This window comes from Pteronotus mesoamericanus, unplaced genomic scaffold (genome assembly GCF_021234165.1).
Source record: "Pteronotus mesoamericanus isolate MK-2021 breed Mesoamerican mustached bat unplaced genomic scaffold, CSHL_Meso_final scaffold_507, whole genome shotgun sequence".
Lineage (NCBI taxonomy): Eukaryota > Metazoa > Chordata > Mammalia > Chiroptera > Mormoopidae > Pteronotus > Pteronotus mesoamericanus.
Genome location: NW_026555319.1, coordinates 1,410,815 through 1,434,868, shown reverse-complemented (window position 1 = coordinate 1,434,868; position 24,054 = coordinate 1,410,815). Strand labels below are relative to the sequence as shown.

General features: G+C 62.5%; 1 protein-coding gene across 1 annotated transcript in view; it reads left to right on the top strand.

Annotated features, from left to right (window-relative positions):
• Nucleotides 1-24,054, top strand: part of TMEM132C (transmembrane protein 132C) — a 153,887-nt gene that overhangs the window by 88,395 nt on the left and 41,438 nt on the right. Inside the window, exon 3 of the mRNA XM_054593919.1 lies at nt 13,605-13,751. Coding sequence (XP_054449894.1) covers nt 13,605-13,751 — 147 coding nt within the window. The remainder of the gene's footprint in view (nt 1-13,604; nt 13,752-24,054) is intronic.

Genomic DNA, 24,054 nt, shown 5'->3' with positions numbered 1-24,054 from the left:
CTAAAGTCCCGCGATGAACAGCAAAGGCGTGAGAGGAAACCCGCTCTCAGGTGCAATGAGCTCCCGGGTTCTTCCTAAGATGAACCAAGGAGTTTTGGGTTCCAAGGCTGCCTTCCGCCCCCGCCCCCCATCAGGCCGATCCTAACAAGGCGCTTTCGACGGGGACAGTGAAGCGTCGCTCCCTCTTGCCTCCCCCACACTTTGCTTCCCACCCACGTGTCATTTTATAGCAGCTGTGTATCGTATTTATAGCACGCCACGCTTCAAGGTTAGGCTCTGAGATGTCAAGGCAAAAAAAAAAAAAAAGCCTCCCTCTTGATGTGCAGCGATTTCTGTTCGTATTTCGGAGACAGACGTGGACACGCCGTAGGCCGGTTTCATTTTAGAAAGGAGGCGACAGGGTAACTCAGGGACGCGAAACCAGAAAGTGGCTGTCCACGCAGCTGAGCCCTCTAGGCTTAGAATATCGCCAGACCGGCATTTGTACACTCACTTGCTTGTTTCCACCGCCCCCCGCCCCCCGACCCCGCAGTCTCGTGTCAAAGCACCGCTCTCGCAAAGCTCCTTGTCAGCTTTGCCTGCAGCCCTGGACGACACGGCCTGACATTGAGAGGTGCCCGTGGCACCTGGGCGGGCCTGCCTGCACATTGCCGAGGCGGCACCACGCTGAGCTGGGCGAGAAGTGGGGGAATCTCATATTTCCCCAGCAGGAGAAAAGTAATTAAGGGAACACACAGAGCCGGACACCGAGGGGGAAAATAAACTGGGTGGGAATTGGCCCAACGTGTACTGACACGCGCTGAGACGGAGCGGCACCGCTGCCCGCCCGCCGGGCACCTGCCCCCTCAGACGCTGCCCCGACGGAGCGTCTGGGGTCCTGCCTCGCGGGTGCCGCGGGCCGGCCGGACGTTGGAAAGGTGCCTCCTTCCGGAAGAACCTCCTCTCCTTGCCCACGCCCTCCTTCTTGGCTCTCCCTCGCTTCTTCATGCTCTTACCGTCCCTGAAGACACAATGACAAGTCCCTAGGCTGTGGGGGAGGGGCCTGGGGGCTCAGGCTGCGGCCGCCCCTCGCTGCCAAGGCGGCACAGCCCGGCCTTTGCGGAGAATGTGCTGCCTCTGCCAAAAGGCCTGCAGAGTCTCAGGGAGGTATTTTTAGATTCCTTACCTGCACCCGTGAGCGCACGTGCACACAGTTCAGCGCTTTCCGTGCCGCTGTGAGTGCGAAATCCGGGAGGGGAACAACGTCACGCGGTCGCGGCGCTCCCGCGCTGTGAATTTCTACTCGAGTCTGAGGACGTGCCCCCTGACGCCGCGGGCAGCAGCATGGGAGGCGTGGGGGACAGGGCGTTCTGGAAGTGCAGCGGCCTGGACCAGGGCCCCTCCTGGGCCGGCGTCTGTGCTCAGAGCAGGGACTCCCTCCTCGTGGAGGAGCTTCCTGCAGGGACAGCGTGTCCAGCACAGAGCCGGTACGGGCGACATTTGCTTCCTTCTCCCGCCCCCGACCCGCCCGGTCCCAGAGCCCCCGACAGCCCCCCTTTCGAAGGCATCGGCTCCCCTCCCTCTCCGAGCTCCTTCACTGTGTCGTCCTCACTCAGTTGGAGACCTAGACCAGGGTCCAGCCACTTCCCAGCAACTCTGCCCCGGAGGGGTCCACTCTTGTCTCTCTCTGGATTCGCAGTAACCTTTTAAAAAAAGAGACGTACGATAGGAACCGTGGAGCGTATAGGTCTTAGGTGCCTCCTTTCATCAGTTTGGGAGCTGCCAGTCAAGGCGCAGAGCTTTCCTGTCCCACGGCAAGGTTCTCCTTGGCCCTTCCGACAGCGACCCCCCCGCTCCGCACCAGAAGTCCTCAGAACGGGAGGGCTCCTATCCCACTGGCCAGTTTTGCCTGTTCCAGAACCTTGTACCCGTGGGCTCTTTCACTCTGCACAGCGTTGGGGTGGCGCGTGTCGTGTGAATCCGCGCCGCGCTGCTGCTCGTGGCTGGCCCGCGGGCCCCGGCGTGAGCTCAGCGTCGGCCGCCCTGCTCTGTTCGGCCTGGAGCGGCCCGCCCAGCTGCGGCCGGCGCTGGCTGCCTGGGCCCAGGGCGGGGAGGGCCAGCTGGACACGTGTCCCCGTGGGGTTTCTGTGGCTCCCTCGGGCTTGAGAGTAAACGGCCAGCGCCCTGCGTGCGTCCTAAGAGCTGCAGGCGCTCAGGAAGCCTTTCCCCCGTTGTCCGCCAGCCCTGGCCCAGCTCAGGCGCCGCTGTGCTTGCCCCTGAGCGCCCGCCTCCCCGGTGAGCCCGTTCCTGTCTTTCGGATGCGCCACTCACTCACACCGCGCCTTCCGGGCCACCGTTCCCGGCTCCTTCTCGGGGACGGGGGGCCGCCCTGGGGTCGCGGCTCCCCCTTCAGGTCCTCTCTAGGCATCTGCCCCACCCCAGCCCTCCTGTTGGCTGCCTGCCCACGGCGCTTTTGGGCTGGACTAACCCTGCGGGGGAGGTTTCAGATGGATTCTCTCAGACCAGCAGTTCTTGGTCCTCCCTCATCCTTACGGTCTTTGGGCAACTCGCTGGGATGCGTAAGTCCCCTACGGATCCGAAATTCTTGTTATGTTTTAACTTTCATTCAGTGACCTCTTTACACAGCTGCAATCTGTGCAAAAGCGGGAACCTTTGCACGCAGTGCTTACCACTCGCCATAAAACACAATCGGATGATCAGGAACAAGGCGAGTGTGTCCGTTCCTATGAATTCTGGTCCACGTTGCACTGGAGGTTCCCACTGCGCCCCCGAGGCATGAAAACGGAGTGGGACCCGGGCAGCAGAGGCCTTGAGAGGCCACCACCGGGTCCCGGCGGTTACTTCACGGGCGTCGGTGCGACCCCCGCGTCTCAATAGGACTCTTCCTGTGCGTTTTGTGGGCGGTGCTAGGAAGACAGTTGTTCTCTTCCCCCGGGGTTAGAGGCTGGCGGCCGCCCTTGGCACGGCCACCTGGAAAGATGGTGCCCTGAAATGAAGCCAGTCTGGGGGGCCACAGCTCTGAGAGAGGGACTGAGGTGAAGAGAGACAGACAGACAGACACACAGAGACAGAAAGAGACAGACAGACAGGGACAGAGACAGAGAGACAGAGACTCGGGGGGGCGGTCAGCCCAGCTCCTGACGGCCTGACAAACCCCTGGGTTTAATTTAAAGCGTGTTTGCCTTCTCACTTTCCACCATTCTTTCCTTAAATCAGTCTGATGCTTACAACCGACATGATTCCCAGCCGTGCAGAGCGACGCCCCCCACCCCCGCCTTGTTTTTATCCGTCGCTGTGTATTGCACACGGAGCCCCCAGTGCGCCTGAGACACGGGCCGCGCTGGAGAGGGAGGTGATAATGAGATTTGGGGGACGAGGGAGAGGAAACCGAGCCCTCGCCTCTGTGCGTGGGGGCCAGGCGGCTTCTGTTCCGGAGACCAAGCCGTCCCCGCGGCGGCAGCTCTTCGGGGGCTTCCGGACACAGGCTTCGCCCCGAGGCTCCATCATGCGCTTCGTTCCCCGCAGTGGTCTCCCAAAGAAAGCTCCAGAAATGTCGGGGAGACCTCTCTGAACCCTCTCTCTCTAGCAGAGGTTACGGGGAGCGGAGCAGCTCTTTCTGGGGCGGCTTGGCGGGGACAGCCGCTCAGCCAGTCATGCCACGTAATCGGGTCCTTTGCACGTTTCCTGTGTTTGGAAAGGTGCAAACACACCCCCTCCTGCCCTGACAAACCCGCCAAGAAGGACGCAGGCCCTCCGAGAAGCCAGGGTTGAAGGAGAAAAGGACTCCCAAGGCTCTACGTCTCTCTGTGGGTGATCCTACGTCTTGACGATGGGAACTGATCGCGGGCTGGCGCGTCGGGGAGCAAGGGAGAGCGGGACAGGCAGAGGGGCGGGCTGTAAGGGAACCCCGCCCAGGGAGGGCTTGGGGTCCGAGGCAGCCCGCTCTGCAGAGGCTGGGGGGTGTGGCAGCCTCGGGGTCCCGGGCAGAGGCTCCGGACGCAGGGCCTGTAACGCTGTGCTGTTTGTCCCCATCTCTCCCTGAGACAAACAGTCCTAGCTCCCCACCTCCAGGGGCACGAGGGGAGATGCTGGCAGACGGAGCAGCGCAGACGACGAGGCGCTGGCCCGCAGGTGTGTGCGGCTGTGCCGTGGTTACCATCCAGCGCGTGTGCAGAGATCACACAGCGCGCAAGCTCCTGACACACGTGCTGAAGCTGCGAGGGCCGCGGCGGCCGGGCTTGCCCCGTCGCGCCGTGTCTTTTCCCCAAACAGACATCGCTGGGGCCCAAGCCCGGGAGGGCCAGGCCCGCCCCCGCCTGCATCTGTGCGTCTGGCAGGTGGCACATGAGGCCCGAAGGCACCTCCTGCGTTTCCCGCACTGTGGAGTCAGTTGGCAGCTGCCATGAGGCTTGCTGGCTGCCATCCAGCTCCCGTCAGGTGGGGCTGGGCCTGGAACACCAGGGCCCCGCCGAGCTGCCAGGCGGAGAATGAGCCAAACCCGCTCGTGCTGGGGGTGGGGGGCTGTCCGAGCAGGGCAAGGGGCCCAGCCCCGCGGGCTCCACCGCGTCGGGAGGGAGGCACTTGGACGGGCGCGTGGTTCCTTCCAGGTCCTGCTGGGACACCCCTCCCCGAGTGAGCCAGGGAAGCGGTCTTGTGGGTCATGAACTCTGCACGCAGGCCTGGCCCCGGCGTCTGGGTCCGGGGCTCGGGCAGCGTGTCGGCGGCTGAGCCGAGACGGCGTGTCCGGATCCAGCCACACCTCGCACGCAGGGAGGGCCTGCTGTCACGGCTGCCGGGTGCCGGGCGCTAACCGCCAGCCCAACCAGGCTGCTTGCGCGCGTTCCACAGACATTCGCAAAGCGCCTCCCGTGTGCCAGGCCCGTGCCCGGCGCTGGGCCGGGGGCGTCTGTGGCGGGGGATGAAGTCAGCCGAGTGCAAACCAGCGGACGCAGAGGCCGCTGGCCAGCGTCACTGCTGGCCCCACTGCAAGGCCGGGGACCTCCCCCGACCAGCACGAGGTCCGCTGACGCCCGACAGGACTCGGAACTCACAGAAGGCTGTCACACTTACGGTGGCGTTTATCACAAGGGAGGGGACGAGCCCAATGGAGCCACAGAAATCAGTGCCCAGGGCGGCGTCCAGAGACATCCCAAGCAGGGTCTCCAGTTGTCCCCTCGCTATGGGTGAGGACACTGTCACCTTCCCGGCCTCGATGCGTCACCGTGCACAAGGACACAGCCACGCCCACCTAAGCCCGGGGCCTGGTCGCCTACGCATGCTGCCTGCCCCTGAGGCTGCGCGGAGCCCCCAGCCTCTCGGGAGGTCTGGCTGGTCCTGTGTCACCCACGTGCCCTCCTTGAGTCTCACTGTGGGCGTGGCTCCGAGCGGAGTCACCCTGAATCACCCAGCCCAAGTCCCCGGGCAGGTGACAATTTCCCCAGCCAGCATGACAGACATTACAGGGCCTTGGAGGTCCCCACCCACGCCCTCCCGTGTCTGCTGGGCCCCCCCACCCGGCACCCAGCTCCTCGCGGGCCCAGCCCTCGCAGCGCGTCCGGGGACGGCCGGGCATGACCGCCAGGTCCGCCTCCGCCAGCCACCGCAGCGAGCGAGCCCGCCCGCCCCATGCCCCTGGTTTCTTTTCATGCCATGAGATTTTAAAAGAAAACGCACAGTTCAAACATCGCTCCGAGGGGAAAGGGGTGCAGTGAGTCCTCAGCTGCCCCGTGGCCGTCCCCACGCCCGCCTCCTGCAGCGGCCGGGCGGGCGTTAGTTTCTGCATCTCTTTCTAGTCGCTCTTCATAAAAACGCAGCACGTAGGACGGTACTTCCTCACTTCCCTCCCCCTTTCTTTCATGAGAGTACACGCTCTGCGTGCGCAGCCCTGGGCCCCGCTCTGCACAGGCGCGCCTTCTAGAGCCTTCCCCATGCCAGGTGCGCGCCTCGCTCCACCTTCTCGTGGCTGCGTGATATCCCCTGGGGGCGGCGCCCGGGGTTCATTCCACCAGCCAGGGAGAACGCGGGAGTTTCCCAAGCCTGTGCTGGTACAAAGAACGCTCCGTGAAGTATTTTCAGAGCCACGCTTCAGCGCATAGCTTTCTCCACGTGTCACTGTGTAGCGGCAGCCGCAGGGACAGTTCCGTCAAGCAACTGCAGTCGGGGACGTGGGGCTGCAGGGAGCCGGGGGAGCCAGGGCAGGCCGGGGGGCTGGGGCGGGTTTTGCCCGACCTCCCTCCGCGGGTCGCGCTGTTCCGCACGCCCACCCTCCGACCAGCGCCCGGGTCTGTGGGCCCCTCCTCTCTCGCACCAAAGCCCCAGGCGTGTGATTTCCGGGGCTCGCCATCCGAGTTGGGGTCACAAACACAGGCCCCAAAGAGCGGTCACGCCCAGCAGCGGAGGCGATGTTTTGGTGGGGAGAGCACACGCCCGCGCTGAGGGTTATGGGGAGCAGGGAGTGAGGGGGCGGGGGGCGTAACCCGGAAGAGGGGACCGGAGGCCGGTGGGGGTGAGCGGCACTAGTGCGGTGTCTGGAGGGGTGCTCCCCAAGGAGGTGGCGTCTGTGTAGAGACCTACCTACGTGCGTGGAGGGACACCGCCGCCTGCTCGCGGAGGACACAGTCCCGGCCCAGGAGACAGCGAGCGGGAAGGCCGCGAGATGGCGGGCGCTTGGTGGGAAGCGTGACTCCCGAATGACCCCCACCCCGTCCTCCCAAACCAGCTGTGGGGGCAGGTCAGGAGGCAGGCTACCCCGGCGTGAAAATCACGTCGGTTCCTATGTTCAGAGTGACGCCCGCCCCGGGCAAGAAGGCAGACAGCTGGCCTGAACCGCTCCGCTCTGCCCCGCCACGGAGAAGGGGCGGCCTCCCGGTCGGCAGCTCGGTGAGGACGCCGTGGGCCCGGGCCAGCCGAGGGGGGCGGTGTCCTAGCGCTTCGGGCACAGCCGCGACTCTGCCAGTCAGAGGGGGACTTGCCCTCCTTGGAGACGGAGGGAGACGCTGGTGAGCAAAGACCACAGGTGCGACAACAGGAAGTAGAACTTTCTTTTCGCCAGGAATTGTCTCGGGGCTGGGAGGGCCTTTGCTTCCGTTGAATGGATTCCTGCCCCCCTGCCCCGGGCGGAGCCCACGTGCTCCTGACGGCCAGCGGTGGACAGCGGGGACGCAGGCCGGCCCAGACGCCCTCCTTCCAGGTCGCCGACCGGCGATGGAGGCGAAGCCACCTCCAAGGATGCGCAGCAGGCGGGCCAGCCTGGCCGGGAGCACGAGACACCGCGGGCGTGGCGGCACTGCCTTTGGGTGGCTGAGGGTCGCTCTGGCTCTGCTGATGTTTTCAGCCCCGGTGCCGCTCAGGCCGAGTGATGACCGAGGCCGCAAAGGAGCCAAGTCCCTTTCCTGCCAAGCCAGCAGGAGTGGCTTCGTTAATGTGAGAGGGCGGGCCGCCCCCCGTTGAGGCCCCTGCCATCCGGGCACCAGAAATGTTTATGGAAAGACTTTGTAATTGGAGAGCTCACAAAAAAAACAAACCCAAGCTGTAATTATGGGAAAACCTGTTTCTCTTTATGTTCAACAAGCTGTGTCTCATATGGTGTTTCCTGCGTCTGAGTACCTTCCATATGCTCCGACGGGGCCTTCCTGCAGTCGCTGGCGCGCTCGGCTGTCCTCCCCGTTCCACGTCGAGGAAACCGAGTCGCAGAGAGAGCGAGCCGCCCGTCCACACCGGACACAGGGCCCCTGCGCTCATTTCATCCTCTCGTCTTGTGTCGATTTGCGCACCTCCAGGCCACAGCAGACCGAACAGTTCACTTAGATCTCAGGCTTTGCAAAGGCGTGACTGGCCCCAGTGCCACGTCTCCTGTCCAGAGGACAGATCTGTGTGTCGGGCGTTGATACGACAAAGAGCACCAGGAGCAGCGGGCAGGGACCCTAATGAAACCCAGGACTCAGGACTCGCTTCACGCCTCGTTGTGATCGCCGAGTGAACGCTGGCGCCTCGTCGCAGGTGACCGCGTTCGGCGCAGCCGTGCCAGGCGCGGGGAGGCGGGGGGCGCCGATCGCAGCCCGCGAAGGCACCCGGCCCACAGTGTGGAGCAGGAGCCCCAGCAACGCACAGATGAAGGAGGTAAATGTGTCTGCAGCGCGGGCAGGCAGCCGCTGGTCCCGGGGCTCTGCAGATGAAACACAGGGTAAGAATTGCCCGAGTGGGACAGCCTGGCAGCCCGTCTGTGCAGCTGCGGCAGTCGGGGCACAGGCACCGCAGAGCTGGGCCAGCCTCCCGAGAATACGGCTCGAATGCCGGACAATTCTTCATCCGAACGGGGTAAACGTCCATGGGCGACTTCGTTGATCAGCGAACCCACAGCCCCTACCGACCATTGTCTCCCTCGCGTGATGGATGTAGCCGTGTGTCCCTCTTCTCATCATTTAAATGTATAAGTGCCACCTGGGGAGTGTATTAGAGAGAGGCACAAAGAGATCCCTCCCTGGAATTGCCAGTTCTCCAGCACTTCCACCTGCATTTGCACTCGGCAATGTGAGGATGTGATATCAGGAGCTTTGGCAGCCTTTTTGTGACCATGAGTATTTAAGTCAGAGTATTTAAGTCAGTGCTGAAACACTGAGCAGCAGAATTAACAGTGGGACTCCCTACCCACCTTTGATCCAGGTTCCTTTCATTTGCAGTTCAAAGTGTCTTTAATTGGTGTATATTTTAAAAAGCACAGCCCATTACAGCACTAAGATATCCACAAAAAGGACTTGATTAAAATGTTTATGGTAGCGCTATGCGTAATGGTGCCAGGCCAGAAATAGCTAACATGTCCACCCACAGAATGGATAAACAAACTGTGGTACGTCCGCACGGTGGAACCCCCTCAGCAACGCAAGGAGCGGACGACGGGTGTGTGCCGCCTCGTGGAGGGATCTCAGGTGCTTTCTGCCCAGAGAAAGGTGTCCTCCGGAAAGACTACACACTGTGTGATGTCAGGTATTGAAACTTCCCGAGCGGCCAACCCGATCTAGGTTTTAAAAACTCAGGACACTCGATGTTTCTGGGGCTGCAGGGTGGAGAGTAACCAAGGCGGGGCCTGAGGCAGCTTTCTGGGGTGCTGGTCCTGCTCTGTTACCCAATAGCAGCTAGAATTTCCCAGGTGAACACACATGTTACTGCGACTATTTGTGCCCTCAGCAAGCGAGGCACTTGCACGCTTGCTTATTTCAGGGCGAATTGCGCTGTAACACCTAGAAATGTACCCCAAAATACGGTCAGCCTTTGGATGGTAGAGCGGTGGGTAGGCGGAAGGAGATCCGGTGACGTGTAATGAACTGTTCACGGCAGAAGTGGCAGGACGTGATCGGTCACTGTACAATACCTTTAATGCCTCTGCGTGGTGCAGCTTCTCATCATAAAAAGCGGGGGACATCGATGGAGGCTTGGCACACTTGTTGATAACGTGTCCCACAGTGGACCCTGCAACTGTGTCTGTCCTACGGCAAAGGCGGTTTTATGGAAATGGGATCCGGATCTTGGAGTCTGGATGAGTCAGAGCGGAGCTGGCCTTTTGGGGACTGAAAGGTTTACGCGCCGCTTTGTGTGACGTGGGGCCGGGGTGGGGGGACAGGCCCCGCCGACAGGCTCCGAGGGGCACGTCCGCCGCCCGCGAGCGTGGCCGCGAGGCCCAGGGAGCCCGTTGTGCGCCTGGGCCCTCAGGGCTCGTTGCCTCGGGAGCGTCGCCGGGCAGCCCTGCAGCGCAGCCCGAGGTCCTCGCGCGGGCGCCGCCCGGGGAGCCCCCGCCTCTCCTCTGCCGTGAGAACTGCCGCCTTCCGTGGCGCAAACAAAGGCCGGCGGAAGGCTCTGGAGCTCAGCGCTGCCCTTCCCGGGCCCCGGGCGGATACAGACTGTGTTTCCGGAGCCTCTGGTTTATTTGTGCAAAAAGTGCAGTAACGGGGCTGCAGTTCATGAGACCGACGTGCAAAGCCCCTGGGAGCCTCCGATCTTGGTCCGGAGCTGTTTGCCTTCACCCTGCAAGGTGCAGCAGCAACGGCCTAGACGCGAAGGAAGAGGAAGACCCCCGTGCCAGCTCTGCCGGCCCCAGGACCGTCCCGTGCGCAGCCTCCCGCCCCCTGCCCCAGCGACGCCGCGCCCTCGGACTGCGGGAGACGGAGGCGCTGTCCCTCGGAAGCACGCGGGTCCCCGGCGGACAGAACCGGACCCCGCGCTGAGCACCCAGCCGTGGCCGACAGCCCCGCCCCTCTTCTGGGCGGGGTTACGAGCGTGTGTCGGTAGGCTCTCATCATGCACAGCTGCGCAGCGATGCCCTTTGTGAAACATTGTGACACGTCACCCCTAGGCGTGGTGTTTCTCCGCACCTCCGGCCCCGAGCCGCGTCCGCAACCGCAGTCCCCCTCCCTGCCACGCGCCACGCTGGCCGGCGCGGGTCCTGCCGGCCCCTCCTCCGCGCCGCTCAGCCGCGCCCTTTCGGCTTCATTTCTGCCGGACCTCGCTGTCCGAGAGGCCCGGCGCATGGGCCCGGTGGGCAGACCACGTTCATGATCGGCCCGCGCCTGGCTCCCTCCTGCCTTCCCCGTCTGCTCATCCTGCCTCCCGCCCGCCTCGCTAGCACTAGGCGTGTGAGAACCAGCCGGGTTGTCCTTGCCTATCGAGACCACTGGCTCTTGACCTTACTGGAGAGGAGCCTCTGTACGCAGTTAAAAATTACTGAGAACCCCGAAAAGCAGCCGTGTGTAGGGGTTTTACACACCGGGGTTTACATAGCACCGGAGATCAAGACTGATCATTTTCAAAAATAATTTTACAGTCACTAGTACTAACAATCCGTTTAAATGAACAGAAGAAGCTTGTTACGTGTTAACAGACGCGCTGTAGTTCGTGAGAAGTGACTGTTTTCCAGGCCAAAGCAAATTCAGCGAGAAGAGCTGCCGCTCTGCGCTTCTGCCGACCCGGTGGGCCGGAAGGCCCTGGCTCGCGGTGCTGCGGCGGCATCAGCGCTGATTCGACTTGTCGCTGCGGCAGAAGGGCATCTGGCCTCACAGGCGGAGGCGACCAGAGACGGGGGACCGGCTGGGGTGCCCTGGGGTCCTTGGCCAGCCGGCGAGACCACGGGCCGCGGTGGGGGACTCGTAGCTGACAGCCTCCCCGTTTCCCGCCCCCGTCCCCCAACTTGCGTGTCTGCCCAACCGTCGCTGCTCCCCAGCCCAAGCCAGCAGCTGCTGGGGACCGCGTCCCGGGACACTCGGCAGCTCCTTCCTGACGTTTAGCCCCACGAGCGCCGCCGTGTCGGCAGCGTCCAGGGCGCGCCTGCTCACACCCCGCCGCGTCTGTGGGCGCCCCTTTCCATCGGGAAGGACAACCGCGACCTAGACAGGCAGGCCCCTGTGCTCAGGGGAAGGCAGATGAAAGATAAACAAAAACGTCAGCAAGACCCTTCAGTTCGTAATCTGTGCTCTGAGGAAACAAAAATAAGGTGCTGAGGAAGGCACCCAAGAGGGCGCCAGCTCCATGTGGGAGTGTCCGGCTGTCCCCGCTGCCGTGACGTGGGAGGTGTCCTCGGCGCCACGTGGGAGACGCAGGGCACTCAGCAGGATCCCAGCGCACGCTGGTCAAGCAAACGCGAAAGGAAATGGAACGTCCCAGCAGTCCCGCTGCTGGGTACAGACCCAAAAATAATCGATGGTGGCAGGGGACAGTTCTCTCATGAGAACCTGACCACACCAGCCCCACTGGACGGGGACCCACCCTGAGCTTGACGCCCTCTGTCCGTGGGAGGTCCCCCGCTGAGGTCCTGCGGGTTGGGAGTTCAGCCTGTGACCTCGGAGGAAACTGCCGTTCAAGCCACGCTAGCAGCTCTTTGTGTTGTTTCCCGGGGCGCGAATCCTGAGGGTCAGGCTGAGCTCCTCCGCGGGGGCGGCCTCACTGGGTCGGCGGTCAGCAGAGCCAGGCCCCGCCGCCGCCCCGCGGCGACCATCCCGGCAGCTTCTGGAAGCTCGGTGGCTTTGAGAAGCATCTGGAAAAAGCATTTCCCATGGGGATCAGAGCCGGCCCCAAGATCGATGGCTTGCAGGGTGGAAATTCGGCTTCTGTGTTCGAGATGTGTACTGAACGTTGATTTTCCTCAGGGCCCAGCCTCGCGTCGCGGTGCGCCTGCGGCACGCGCCGTTTGGAAAGCGGGGGAAGGTTTGCGGTTCTAACCCCTGAAAGCCGGACAGGAGCATCGGCTCCACGTATGCGGGGCGGGGGCGTGAGCCGCCCGGGTGCCCCAGACTGGACTGGACGTGCCCCCACAGAGGCCCCCACGTGAGTCCCGTGGGGACACAGCCCCGCACGTGGCACGGCGCTCGCCGGGGATGCCGCCGCCCAGCTGATCTGACGAACGAAGCGGCAGCGTCCGTTTCACGCGCCGCCGTCTCTGGGAACCCCGATCGCCTCCCTGGCCACCAGCGGCGGCGGTCCCACGGCTGCGGGGCCGCTAACCTGAGGCCACACCCTGGTGACAGACAGCGAGAGCAGAGGCCAAGCGAGCGACTTCGCCGAGGCCACCGAGCTTGCCGGGCAGAGGCGAGCTGCCTGCCCCTCGCCCACTGCCCGGGCTCCGCCCCAGACGCCAGCGCTGCCAGTTGGCGTCTGACTCCGCTGTGGGTAGCGCTTCCTGTCCCTGCGGAGCTTCTGGTCCCGGCCCCACATCCCTGCCATAGCTAGTTCCTCAGTGTGGATGGGGACGTCCACCGATGTCACGCAGGGAGACACCCCGTTAACAAAATCGGCATTTAAAATCAACGCCTTTCACGCATCTTGGTGGCTCACTGTCCCATCCCACGCAGAGCTGATCCCAGCCACAGCACAGGGCCACCGGAATCCACGTGGGTGTGTGAGCCACCGAGGGCAGGGAACCACCAGTAGCTCCAGTGGGAGCCAGACCCTCTCGCGCGAAGGCCAAATGCAGCAAAGCCCAGCTCCAAGCAAAGTCACATTTTGTGACATTTATCACAGGCAGCACAGATGAAGGTTTCCATGCTGAGACCGTGGGGGCTTGCACATGGTGAGGTGTCTCTGAGCTTCGTCCCTCCGGCAAACCCTAGTCTCCCGGGACCAAGGGGGCAAGTATGTTCGCGAATCCTTTGAACGTGAGACCTGGAGGCGGGGAGCAAAGAATGTGTGCACGCAGCCACTGGCGTCCGCGCCGTCACGTGGAGGCTCCCGGGACGCCTGCCTGTGCGAGGCGGGCGGTGGCCTCTCCCTGCCTCCCACGGTTCCCTCACAGCGCCCGCCCGCCTGCACGCTAGTGTCCTCGGCTCAGCCACGCCTCGCCTTTTACCCGCCCCCAGGGCGTGCCTCCCGCACTCTGGGGGGTTAGCAGGACAGGGGGCGTGCGGGTGAGTGTTTTAAGCTGCTACGCTCCTGAGCTGTGGCTTCGCATGTAAATGAAGGACTCAGGTAGCTCTGCGTGTTCGTGGATGAAAACCGTCTAGCACAGTCCCAGGGTGGCCGACCCCGAGCGCGAGCGAGCAGGCAGGGTCCGCTGGGGCGGCGGCTGCGCGGGCCCCGTGGCAAGCCCGGCGCTAACCTGGGCTCTCTCGCCCGTCTCCCCACAGAGCCAAGGTGAAGAAGGGGGTGAACATCCTGGGCGCCCGGACCAGCGAGCCCCAGCGGTGGGACGTCCGGCAGGAGCTGGCAGACGGCGGGAAGCACGCCACCGCCACCGTGGTGTGCCGGCGCCTGGGGCCCGGCGCACAGGACAGGTAAGCACCGCCGCCCCCGCGGCCGCCACGCGGGGTCCTCGTGGCCCGGTGTCCACCTAGGAGGCCGGGCTGACACTCACATCCACCGCTGCTTAGCAGAGCTGCTACCCCTCAGCCCTCACGCCAGGGCAGCCCCCCGTGGCCCTGGCCGGGTGGCTCCGTGGGTTGGAGCATCGTCCCATACGCCGAAAGGCTGCAGGTTCGATTCCCGGTTCAGGGCGCATGCCCGCGTTGTGGGTTTGATCCCTGGTCCAGCTGCGTATGGAAGGCCACTCATCAATGTTTCTCCCTCCCCCTTCCTCTCTCTCTAAAAGCAATGGAACGATGATTTTGGGGTGAGGATTACAAAAGGCAGGGGGCAGGGCCCCGGCGCAGAGGGTCCGCGGTCCCGGCTTTGGACCAGAGACGCGTTAGCGGGGTTCTACTCTGCTTCGCCAAGGCTCACAGGTTCTCTTCGCCAACACGCGTGCCAAGGCACCTCCCGGTGGCCTCCCTAAGGAGCCGGAGGCGGGCGGCTTGCTCGCCACGCGTGGGTTCTTGGTGCTCAGGGCTGGACTCGTCATCACTGGCGGGGGACGTAAAGGCGGGAGGTGACAGTCGGCGCCAGCGATGAGTAGGGACGGGCTGTGGGGGCCTCTGCATAGACAAGGAGACGGCTGTGCACGCGGTTGCCTCCCGCATCGGCAAGCAGTGCGCGCTCGCTGTACAATGTTAGGAAAGCACAGCCTTGGGCGGCAGGGACGTGAAGCAACATGTCACTGTCTGCGCACCAAGGGCCAGCCGCCGCTGCCGGGCTGGGTCAGGCTCCTCCCACGCTTCATGCGCACACAGCAGCCGTCGTGGCGGCCGTGGAGGGGCGTCGTTCATTTCACGAATTCCGTATCATCGTCTACGTAGAGGTTTAAAATTCTCTTCCTTATATTTGGCTTCTCTGGCCCACGCCTCCTCTTGACACTCAGCGCTCCCCGGACGGTTCCGACGCTGCGTGGCCTTCTCCGGGCAGCGTCAGCGTCGCGAGAACAGCCGCGTCTGCATCGTTGGACGTTCACGCAGGTTTCAGGTCTGAGCCGCATCGACGCTGCGACAGGAGACTACTTTCCACATAAACTTCGCCCACTTTCCGTTTTGCCCCAGGCGCCTTCTTAGAATCAGGAAGTTTCATAGTGTGTAGGGTTGTTTTCCTGAAGGGATTAGCCGCAGGGGACACACTGGCCCTTCAGGGTACACGTTTCCTCACCTGAACGCTGCTCGGGCACCGAGAAAGATTCCGCCCCCTCGTCCTGCGCAGCCAGACAAGCCCCTGGCGCCCCGAACGGCCCCCTAGCCCCAAACCAGCCTCCACCTCCGGGACCTCCCGGGCACCGTGAGGACGCCCTGCGGCAGGAACTGGGTGTCCCAATCAACGGCCAGAGAGCAAGGCACACCCGGTCCCTTTCTGTGCGACAGAGATCGACCCCCAATTAATCTCCGGTGTCAGATGCACATGAAGTTTAATTAACCCACCCGATTCATGGGGGGTTTGCAAATAAAAGAGAACATGTAAATTAACAGACGGTGAGTTTCCGTATGTCAATAGTTCCTCATGTCACTTCCAGAAGGTGTCTCCCAGGGACGGAGGACGCTTTGCTAATAAGCCCTGAACAGTCCCCTTGGCCACCCATTTGCTCTGAGCTTTCCAGACACTGCCTTGGGCGCAGCTGTGTTTTTGGAGGATGTCAACACTCCCGGTGGCTGCCCCCAGGTGCGCCACGTGTCTCGGCAGAGAGAGCCGTGGTCCGATGCTTGTGTTTCCTCCATCTTAACCCCAGAATTGCTGGCCACCGCGGGTCCGAGTCACGGCCCGCAGGGGCGGGGGGCGGGCCTGGCCACCCTCTGCCTATGTGCCTTAGCGCCAGGTCTCTGCAGCTAACGTCCACCTTCGCAGGAGAGGAGGGGACAGAGCAGAGCAGCATCAGGCTGTGCTGACGCTGGCTCAGAGCCACCACGAGAGCCTGTTAGGTTGTGCCTGTCTGTTCCCGGCTCCTCATCAGTGAAATCGGCCCCCGGGGCAGGATTTACACCACAGGAATTGGCAAGCGCCCCAGGCCAGAGCTTTCGTGTATTGAGGGAGAGCCTGGTCGGCACACCACGCGTGCGTGCCCCGCTCACTGCCTTGCTCGCGGGGATCTTCAGAAAACCTTGCTGCCTCCTACAGGGGAGTGCTGTGCTCTCTGCCAGGCAGAGACAACCACTGAATCAGAGCCAGGCTCTGTCCTCCAGGAACCCCAATCCTGGCCCGGGGGCTTTCCTGCCGCACAGACGGCGCCGGTTCCCCGGGACAGGCGGACTGACTCCCTCCTGCCTATAGAGCAGGAGCCAAGAGTACCTGTTACCTACTGCTGTGTAACAAATTACCCCTCAACTCAGAAGTTCAACATAACACACGCTTATTATCTCCCGGTCTCGGGGGTCGGGGATCCACCGGCACCCCTCAGTGGGGGGCCATTCCAGGCTGCAGGTGAGGCGTCGACCAGGACCTGGGGGCTCGCGGGAGGCCCCGCTGGGGAGGGGTGGACTTCCAAGTTCATGGGCTCCTTGGCAGCACTCGGCTGCCGCGCCGAGGGCCTCGATTTCCTGTTTCTTGCCAGGCGTCCTCTGCCGCCCGGGCACGCGTGTGCGGAGAACCAGGGGTCGGGGGGTGCCTGCACGTGGAAGCGGCGAGGTTGTGGAACCGACCCTTGCTCGTGGCTCCGGACACTGGCTGCGTCCCCTCCGGTAGGAGCGAGCCTGGGCCGCACGCAAGGGGAGGGGCTTGCAGGGGCCGGCCCGGACCGGCAACTACCGGCAGGTGGGGGTGGCTGGGAGCTCTCCGGAGCCCTTCGCCACGGCCTGCCTCACCCTGCGCGCCCTTCCGCACCCCGGAGGGCTCGCCTGGCTCTTGCCTAGGACCTCAGGGGCCTGTGTTAGTGACCAGCGGTGCACACTGGCACTTCCTGGGCTGTTTGCCCCCCGCCCCAATCTCCCAACCCGTGTGCCTTTCGTTTACCTCGGGCTGGTCGATTATGACATGCCCGCGCAGGCGAGCGTTCACGGCTGCGCTGAGCGGGCGGCCCGGCTCCGTGAGCGGGAGGGGCTTCTCCGAAGGGCGTCGCTGGAAGGCTGTGGAAAGTGAGAAGCAGGCAGTATCAGGCCACCGGCGGAAACGCGCCCCGAATCATGCCTGCCCCCCCACCGCCGCGCCGGGACCGCTACTTGCTGACAAGTTTCCTTGAAATCAGCTTTAAATAGCTCTGGCTTTTAAAAATTCACCTTCATTTTTAGTAATAATCTCTTCGAAATTATGCATTTAGGGTACTTTTATTATTTTCTAATGTACATTACGCTAAGTACAAAACTGGAAGAGCTATTTCAGATAATTATTCTCGATGATTAGAGCGGGGACATGGTTCAGGCCTATTCTGGCCATAAGAGGAAACATGGCCGAGGGGCTGCGCAGCGTGGGAGCACTGCTCCGCCCAGGCCCCCCGGAGCCCTCCCCCTCCCCCGCCGGCCCCTGGACGGCTTCCGGGCGCGGCCGGGCACGTGAGTCAGGCCAGGCAGCGGTGGCAAAGCGCCACCAGCTGGGGCTTATGCAGCAGGCGTTTGGTCTCCTCCGGCTCCGAGGCTGGGGTCCTGGATCAGACCGAGGGGCCAGCAGGGCGGGTCTGGGGGGGTGACCCCCTTGGCCTTTGCTCTCCGCCCTCACGAGGCTTCGACTCTGTGTCCATTAGAAAAGAGCGCGCCTGCGCTGGCGTCTCCTCCTCTTCTCAGACAGACGCCGGTCCTCAGGTTGCGTGGGACCCCAGGGGGAGGCGCTCATCGTTCCTCGGTGATTTCCTGAAAAGCCCTGCTCCAGGCAGCCACACTGGGGCTAGGGCGTCAACGCGTGGGTCTGGGGGACGGGCTGGGGCCAGTCCACAGTTCAGTCCACAGCAGGCGGCTTTGCGCTGACATCCTGCGGCATGTCTTCCGGAGACGTCCACACGGGTCCGCCCACATCGGCGTCTGTGCCTCCTCTGAGGCCTCCAGGGAGAAGGGACGTGCGTGGCGCGTCTGCGCACGGGGTGCTCTGGCTGTCCGGACCACGCGCTTCCTTGGGCACATCTTCCCCTTCCGACGGCCTGCGGGGGACCCAGCGTGGCAGGGGCCCCGACACCCACCGGCACTCTTTCGGCTAAGACCTGCTTTTGCCCCGGGGCTCAGTCATTCTTGCTTTGACGATGGATATGTCAACCCGAGAGGTCTAAGGTGTGTTGTCATTTGTCACTTCGCTAAGGCACAGTTTTCCTTTCTGCTTTGATGTTTCCTTACTCCTATTTATTTTTGTGAGCGGGGAGGGGAAGTAATGCATTCACACCGTTCTGAACTCAAAATGCAGACAACAGGGCCTGCCCCCCGCTCACCCAGCTCCCTTCCCGGAAGCCATCGGTTTGCCCTTGGATGGAGACCTTTCTGTCACACAGGAGGTGGTTTGCTGCCCACACGTGTCAGAAGCCCGGTTCCTCCTCTCTGGGGGCCTGAGGGCTGCCCGCACTCCCCTGGTTTGAGCCTGGCAGCAGCCGCCAGGCGCCCCCGCGGGCAGGTGGACGGGGGCGGGGCCGTGGGTGCCCGGCCACGGAGAAGTGTTTCTGTCTTTCTCTGAAGGACAATGAGAAGCCTCGAAAGTATTTCAGGCAGGACGGTGGCCCACCCGCCCCTGTGTCAGCCACACTCCGGTGACCATGCAGAGCACAGTGGGGGGCCGTGCCCACCAGATACACGCAGCAAATCAGACTGGCGCGGCCCAGAACAAGGACAGCGGCGCCTCCTGCCCGCTGCCTCTGTCCCGCACCCCCCCCCCTGCGTCTCCGCAAGACCAGAGGCCCCGCCCCCTCCTCCCACAGCCTCCAGCCGCCGAGGGGCCCCAAACATCTTGCAGGACAGCGCCACTCGCTGCTTGGCAAAATCCTCGAGGGTTTTGTCCACTAGAAATCACAGCAGCACTTACTAGGGAATGTTTAAAAAGGGGCATAGCAAAGAGGCAGCCTCTGGGCACAGAGGGATTATTCTAATAACTTTAAATTAGTCCTCGAACTCACCGGCTGCTCTCCTCCAAGACACGGTGACAGGCTGTTCCGTGGGCTGTCCTGCGAGCCTTTCCTGGGTAACCTAATAACGCTTTTCTTCCCGTTTTGCACATCACATTAATTCTTCATAAGTGGTCCTTATTATTCCTCGCTTGTCCCATCTCGGAGCGGTATTTTCTCAGCAGCGGTGTGTAAACTAGGCCGGCTAAGTGGCAAAGACGTCTCATCCATCATGCCTGTAATTTTCCACCCTGGGCGGAAGTGCGGACGCTTCAGTGAAGGGTGCAGGAGGCAAGTCTCCCCTGACTACACGGCTGGCTCTCTGGCGGAGGGTGCCACTCCACGTCTCTGTGGGGGACAGACAGAAGCCAGTTACTCTCTGGGAGCCGCAGCGGTCACCAGGGAGGTGTGCGTTGGTCTGGGTGACAGGGTCAGCTGCTGCGACTGCCCCCTCCCCCCCTCACCCCCCGGCCACTCGCTGATTCAGCAAGAAAGAAGTCCGTTTCTGTTTTGTTTCATGTGTGAGATTGTGAGGCAGGTCCGCTCTCAGAGGCAGGGGGCCCAGACTCTTCCCAGTCTATCATTGCAATACCCGAAGACGCTGCTGTGGTGGACAGAGGCCGGGATGGCTCGTCACCGGCATAACTTCCAGCCCATAACGAGGGACCAGGGGGACGTGGAGAGCCAGCCCAGGCCTCTTTTGAAGGCAGGACCCAGAAGCTGCACAGGTCCTTCCCATCCCATCCCACGGACAGAACGCACGCCCGTGGTCGCCCCTAGCTGCAAGGGAAGCTGGAAAGGGTCATTACTCATCCTAATTAGTCGGGTCCCAAGCTAGAAGGGCGTGCTGGAAAACAGGCCCAGCAGGTCCTCTCTGACCCAAGTAGGCATTTGAAACACTGGAGAATAAAGGCGAAAGGAAAGCCAAGGTGGAGGCAGGAGACCAGGAAGGGCGGGCGCTCTGGTCTGGAAGAGTTTTCGGTCATCGGCCAGCGGAGTCGAAGGCTCCGAGGTCCCTGAAGCCCCGTCTGGTGGGACGTCCCCCCGATAGGAAGGAGCGGGCTCAAGGGCAAAGGCGACACTGGGCAGGGCCTTCAAACATTTCAAACGCGTGAGCAGGATCCGGGAGGGCCCGGGGAGCTGGCCAGTGCGGCGGGGCTGAGGCGCAAGGCCATGCTGCCTCAAGCAGGAGCTTCCCGTTGCTCCCCGCAACGGCGGCAGGAACGGCATGAAAGCCAGACACCGCTCCCTGCCGAGCGGCTGCCGCGGGTCCGTCAGGGCCAGGCTGGGCCTGAATCCCGGCCCTGCGCCGCGGTGGGAGTCACCCCAGACCTCCGCCTCTCGTCTGAGAGACGGTGCGGCCGTCGGACCGTGGGGCGACCAGCAAGTCCGTTGTAACCTCCGAGCACCGTGGCTGTTCCTTAGTAAGGCTCGCTCAACGGTACTGTGTGATTCTTGTTACTCCCAGCCTGGCCCCAGAGCTGGTTAGGAGGGCTCCCCAAGCCAGCCTAGAGCCCCGTGCGGTCCAACAGGGCTCTGAGCCCGCCACAGCCGCAGCTGCGCCCGCCTCTCCACATGGGCATCCGTGTGGAGGTGCCCATCTAGCCCAGTGACCTCTGATTCTTGCAATAACCCCAAGTGGTTGAGCGAGAAGGATCTGCCATTTGGAATCCGCTCCGCTGCTTGCCTGCAGCGCAGCCTGGGGGAGACGCGTAACCTCCCCGAGCCCCCGCGCCCTTATCTCCAAAAGGGGGTTGGATCTCCCACCACGTGAGGTCGCCCTCAAGTGCAAACGCGTCCTTGTGCGTCACCTCCTGGGCCCTCAGTGGCCCTGGTGCCCCTGGGGAAGCCAGGCTCTGTGTTTTAGGCCGGCAGCGCCCAGTGCGGCCCGCCCCCATCCCTCCTCCGGGTCCCTGGGCGCGGGTACGACTGGCATGTGGCCAGAACTGCGGTCGGGGGGGCACAGGGGCCTGACTCCTTGGCAGCCCCCTCTCTGCAGCAAAACCGGGTCTGAGGGTGGCTTTCGCGCTGTACACACACAGATGTTAAAAGCACTGCTGGGCCCTTAAACAGGGTGAAGAGAGAACACGCTTGCGCCGCCTCCCCAGGGCGGTGTGCGTTCCTAAAGGACACACGTCGAGGGAACAGAGGGCTCCCGCCCGAGGAGCGATGGGTGCAGGAAGGGCGGCGGGGATGGGGGGCGGCACCAAAGCACCGTGTCCACGGTCCATTCACACCGTCGGCTTTTAGTTAGCCAGGTGGTGCCAAGACAGCGGGAGCCTGAAGCTGCCCGTGCAGAGGCTGGTGAAACGCAACAGGTAATTGGGTGAATCAAGACAGTCAGCAAACAGCTGTTGAGGGTGATAAGATTCAGGGGTTCCACTTCTTTTCCTGTGAAAACTTAGTTGCACTGGGCTTGGATTAATTTTTCATTGTCTCCGGTTCAGCGGGGATTGCTTACACAGCTGCCTCAAATAGAACTTTGATTGCACGGCGTCCTGTGCCAAAACCATGAATGACAAAAAGAGAAAAAGTAACCAAAATCAGAGGCCGGCTTCAGGGGCATTGAGGCCGTTCTGACCTCCCAGCCCCCCAGGTTCCTTCTCCTTCGATCCGCTCCGGTGATTTTATTGTGCCGTTACAATAAAGTGACGACGACGATGAAGAGTAAACTCCGGCCACGTTAGGGGGGAACGGGAAAAGCACACAGCGGGGGCGGGGGCGGCCGGGGTCCCCGCGCCCTGGCAAGCCGCGCGGAACCGACGGGGAGTGGGAGCAGGGAAGGAAGAAAGGCAAGGACGGAAGCAGGCTCGCAGGCTCACGCCAAGGTTGTCACGCCGCGAAAAGACGCAGGACACAATCGGACGTTTCCCTGGAGCTCAGCCACTGGGGACGCGCTTTCAGTTGTCAAGTAATTAACCACCCCGAGCGCACGCGCCGGCCTTCACAAATCTTGCCTTGACGTGCCTGTCGGGAAGGACCGCTCTGATGAATGAGTCTTGGGTTCGACTCCCATCCAGACCTGGCCCGTTTTCTCCTCATTTCTGTGCCTTTGCTGCCCTCACGGACGCAGGCGGCGTAAAGCTCAGAGGCTGGGGCGAGTGCCAGGCTCGCGTGGTGGCTCCGCAGAGACCCTGGGGACCCGGGCTGCTTCTCCCTTCCGGCTCCACAATCCCCGGCACGGGGGCCCCTTCCTCACGCTCCCAAGATGGCGCCTTGTGTGTGTCCCGGGTGGGACAGGCAGGGGGAGGCGTGTGGCCCCCGTGGCAGATGCAGGCTGCCAGGTGTGGCTCTTTCGTTCAGAGAAACAGTGACTTCCCTGTACGCTGTGACGAAGGGCAGAGCGAAGGAAGCTTCTCGCGCACATAGCCCTCGCTTTCAGCGGACGCACTTCCTCATGGTGTCCTTTCTTTGCAGCGTGGATAGGCCTGCGCTGTGACATTATTATTATTATTATTATTATTATTATTAATGGAGTGATGACTTTGACCAGCTTTTACTTTGTTACAGGATAATTTTCCAAAATCCAGAAAAACCGGTAAAATCATGGCTCTCTTATAAAAAACGAACGTGTCAAAAATTTTAGTTAACCTGTGATTAATGAGGGAGCCTGGAAAATGTTATAGCCATTCAGAGGAGAGTTGAGAAAGCAGAGACGTCCCTCATGTACACAAAGGCGAAAGCTCTTTCCACCTGGGTGAGGAGGGGGGTCGACTGCCCCTCCCCTGGGCGCCGCTCATTTGCATGTCTGCTGGCAAGACTGCTGTGCATCGCCACCGTTGAGCTACAACTTATGGGGTTGTAAAATAAATCAGACACGATGGAAACCACAGCCACTCCGGAATCAGATGCTCGGAATAAGGCGAGCTTTCTCTTTCTCTTCCGTTTTGGTTCTTTTGCTTTGTTATTTCAATGTTTGTTTCTTTTTTGTTTTTTTATTACATCGTTTTGTTTATTTCTTCGTATTGTTTTCTTATTTACTCTTCTTTGGGAAAAGTGCGCTGTACACCCGCATCGTCCTCCCTCGGGGACGCTCGGGAGCGTTCCGCCTTTGCGGTGAACAGTCCTTAGGCCGCACGCGCGACCTCTGGATTCTCAGAGGCTGACCCCCGGCTCTCCCTTTGTCACCTGGGGGTCGCGGGATCAGCTGAGCCCCCATGTCTGGGAGGGTGGGGTCGGAGCCCTCTCCCCTGAAATTGTCTGGGCGAAGAAGAGAGCGCCGTTGGGTGGGGGGAGGGGCCAGGTCAGCAGGCCGGGGCCGGCGCTCAGCCGGTTAAAGCGGCCTGTGGACACCCCTTCTCTTGGCTCAGGAGTCCCTGTCTCGCAGCCTCACTCCCTCAGGTGAGACTCGCCTCTGCCCCTGTAAGCGGGCGGGGCGGGCGCAGGGGAGGGGAAGGATGGCAAAGCAGAGGGCCCGCCTGCCAGGAACTTCAACGCGTCCGGTGGGTGAGGCTGAGTGACCTGGACCCAGAGTTAACCGGGCGCCTGCCCTGACCCACCAGGCCATACGAGTCCAGAGGGAGACGCGGATGTCTGGGTGCGGGACCGGAAGGCTCCGTGGAGGCGGCGGCTGGACCCTCCCCGCCTGCGCGGGCAGCGTAGATTTAGAGGAAGGTCAGAGAGAGGCAGCAGCTTGCGCCAAGACACCGTGAAGCGCGGGCAGGCGGGGGTTCAAAACCCTCCACGACCCGGCGGCGGGCCTGCGCCCCCGAGCCTGTGGGCGTGGGCCACGGGAAGGGGGGCAGCGGGGACGGAGCAGCGAGAGGCTGTCACAGCACTGCTGGAACCCCCATTCCGAAGCTTTATCTTTCCTCCTAAACGGCAGCAAAAGAAATGTTGAATTGGCCAATGGCAGCGAGTCCCCACCCGCCGGTCCTTGAACAAACATTATGTCCAGGTCGGGGTCGGAGTCCTTGCCGGCCCCGACGTCCACCTGGGAGGGAGGAAACTCTTCCCCGCGTGGGCCCGGGGCACGTGGCGTCCGCGGGTTTAACGAAAGCCCACAGCTGACTCTGACTCCCTTTGAAGAGGATCGTTCGCGTTCCAGAAGTTAGAAAAACCCGCTCCTTGTCTCGGGCCTCTTTGCCAGCCTTGGAAGCCCAGAGCGTGCGGCTCCAGCGACCGCCAGGACACGGGGCGCCTCTGAGACCTCGCTGGAGCGCATCGCGAGCCCGGCGGCCGGGGTCAGTTTTCCCTACTTCCCCTCTTCCTTCCTTTGC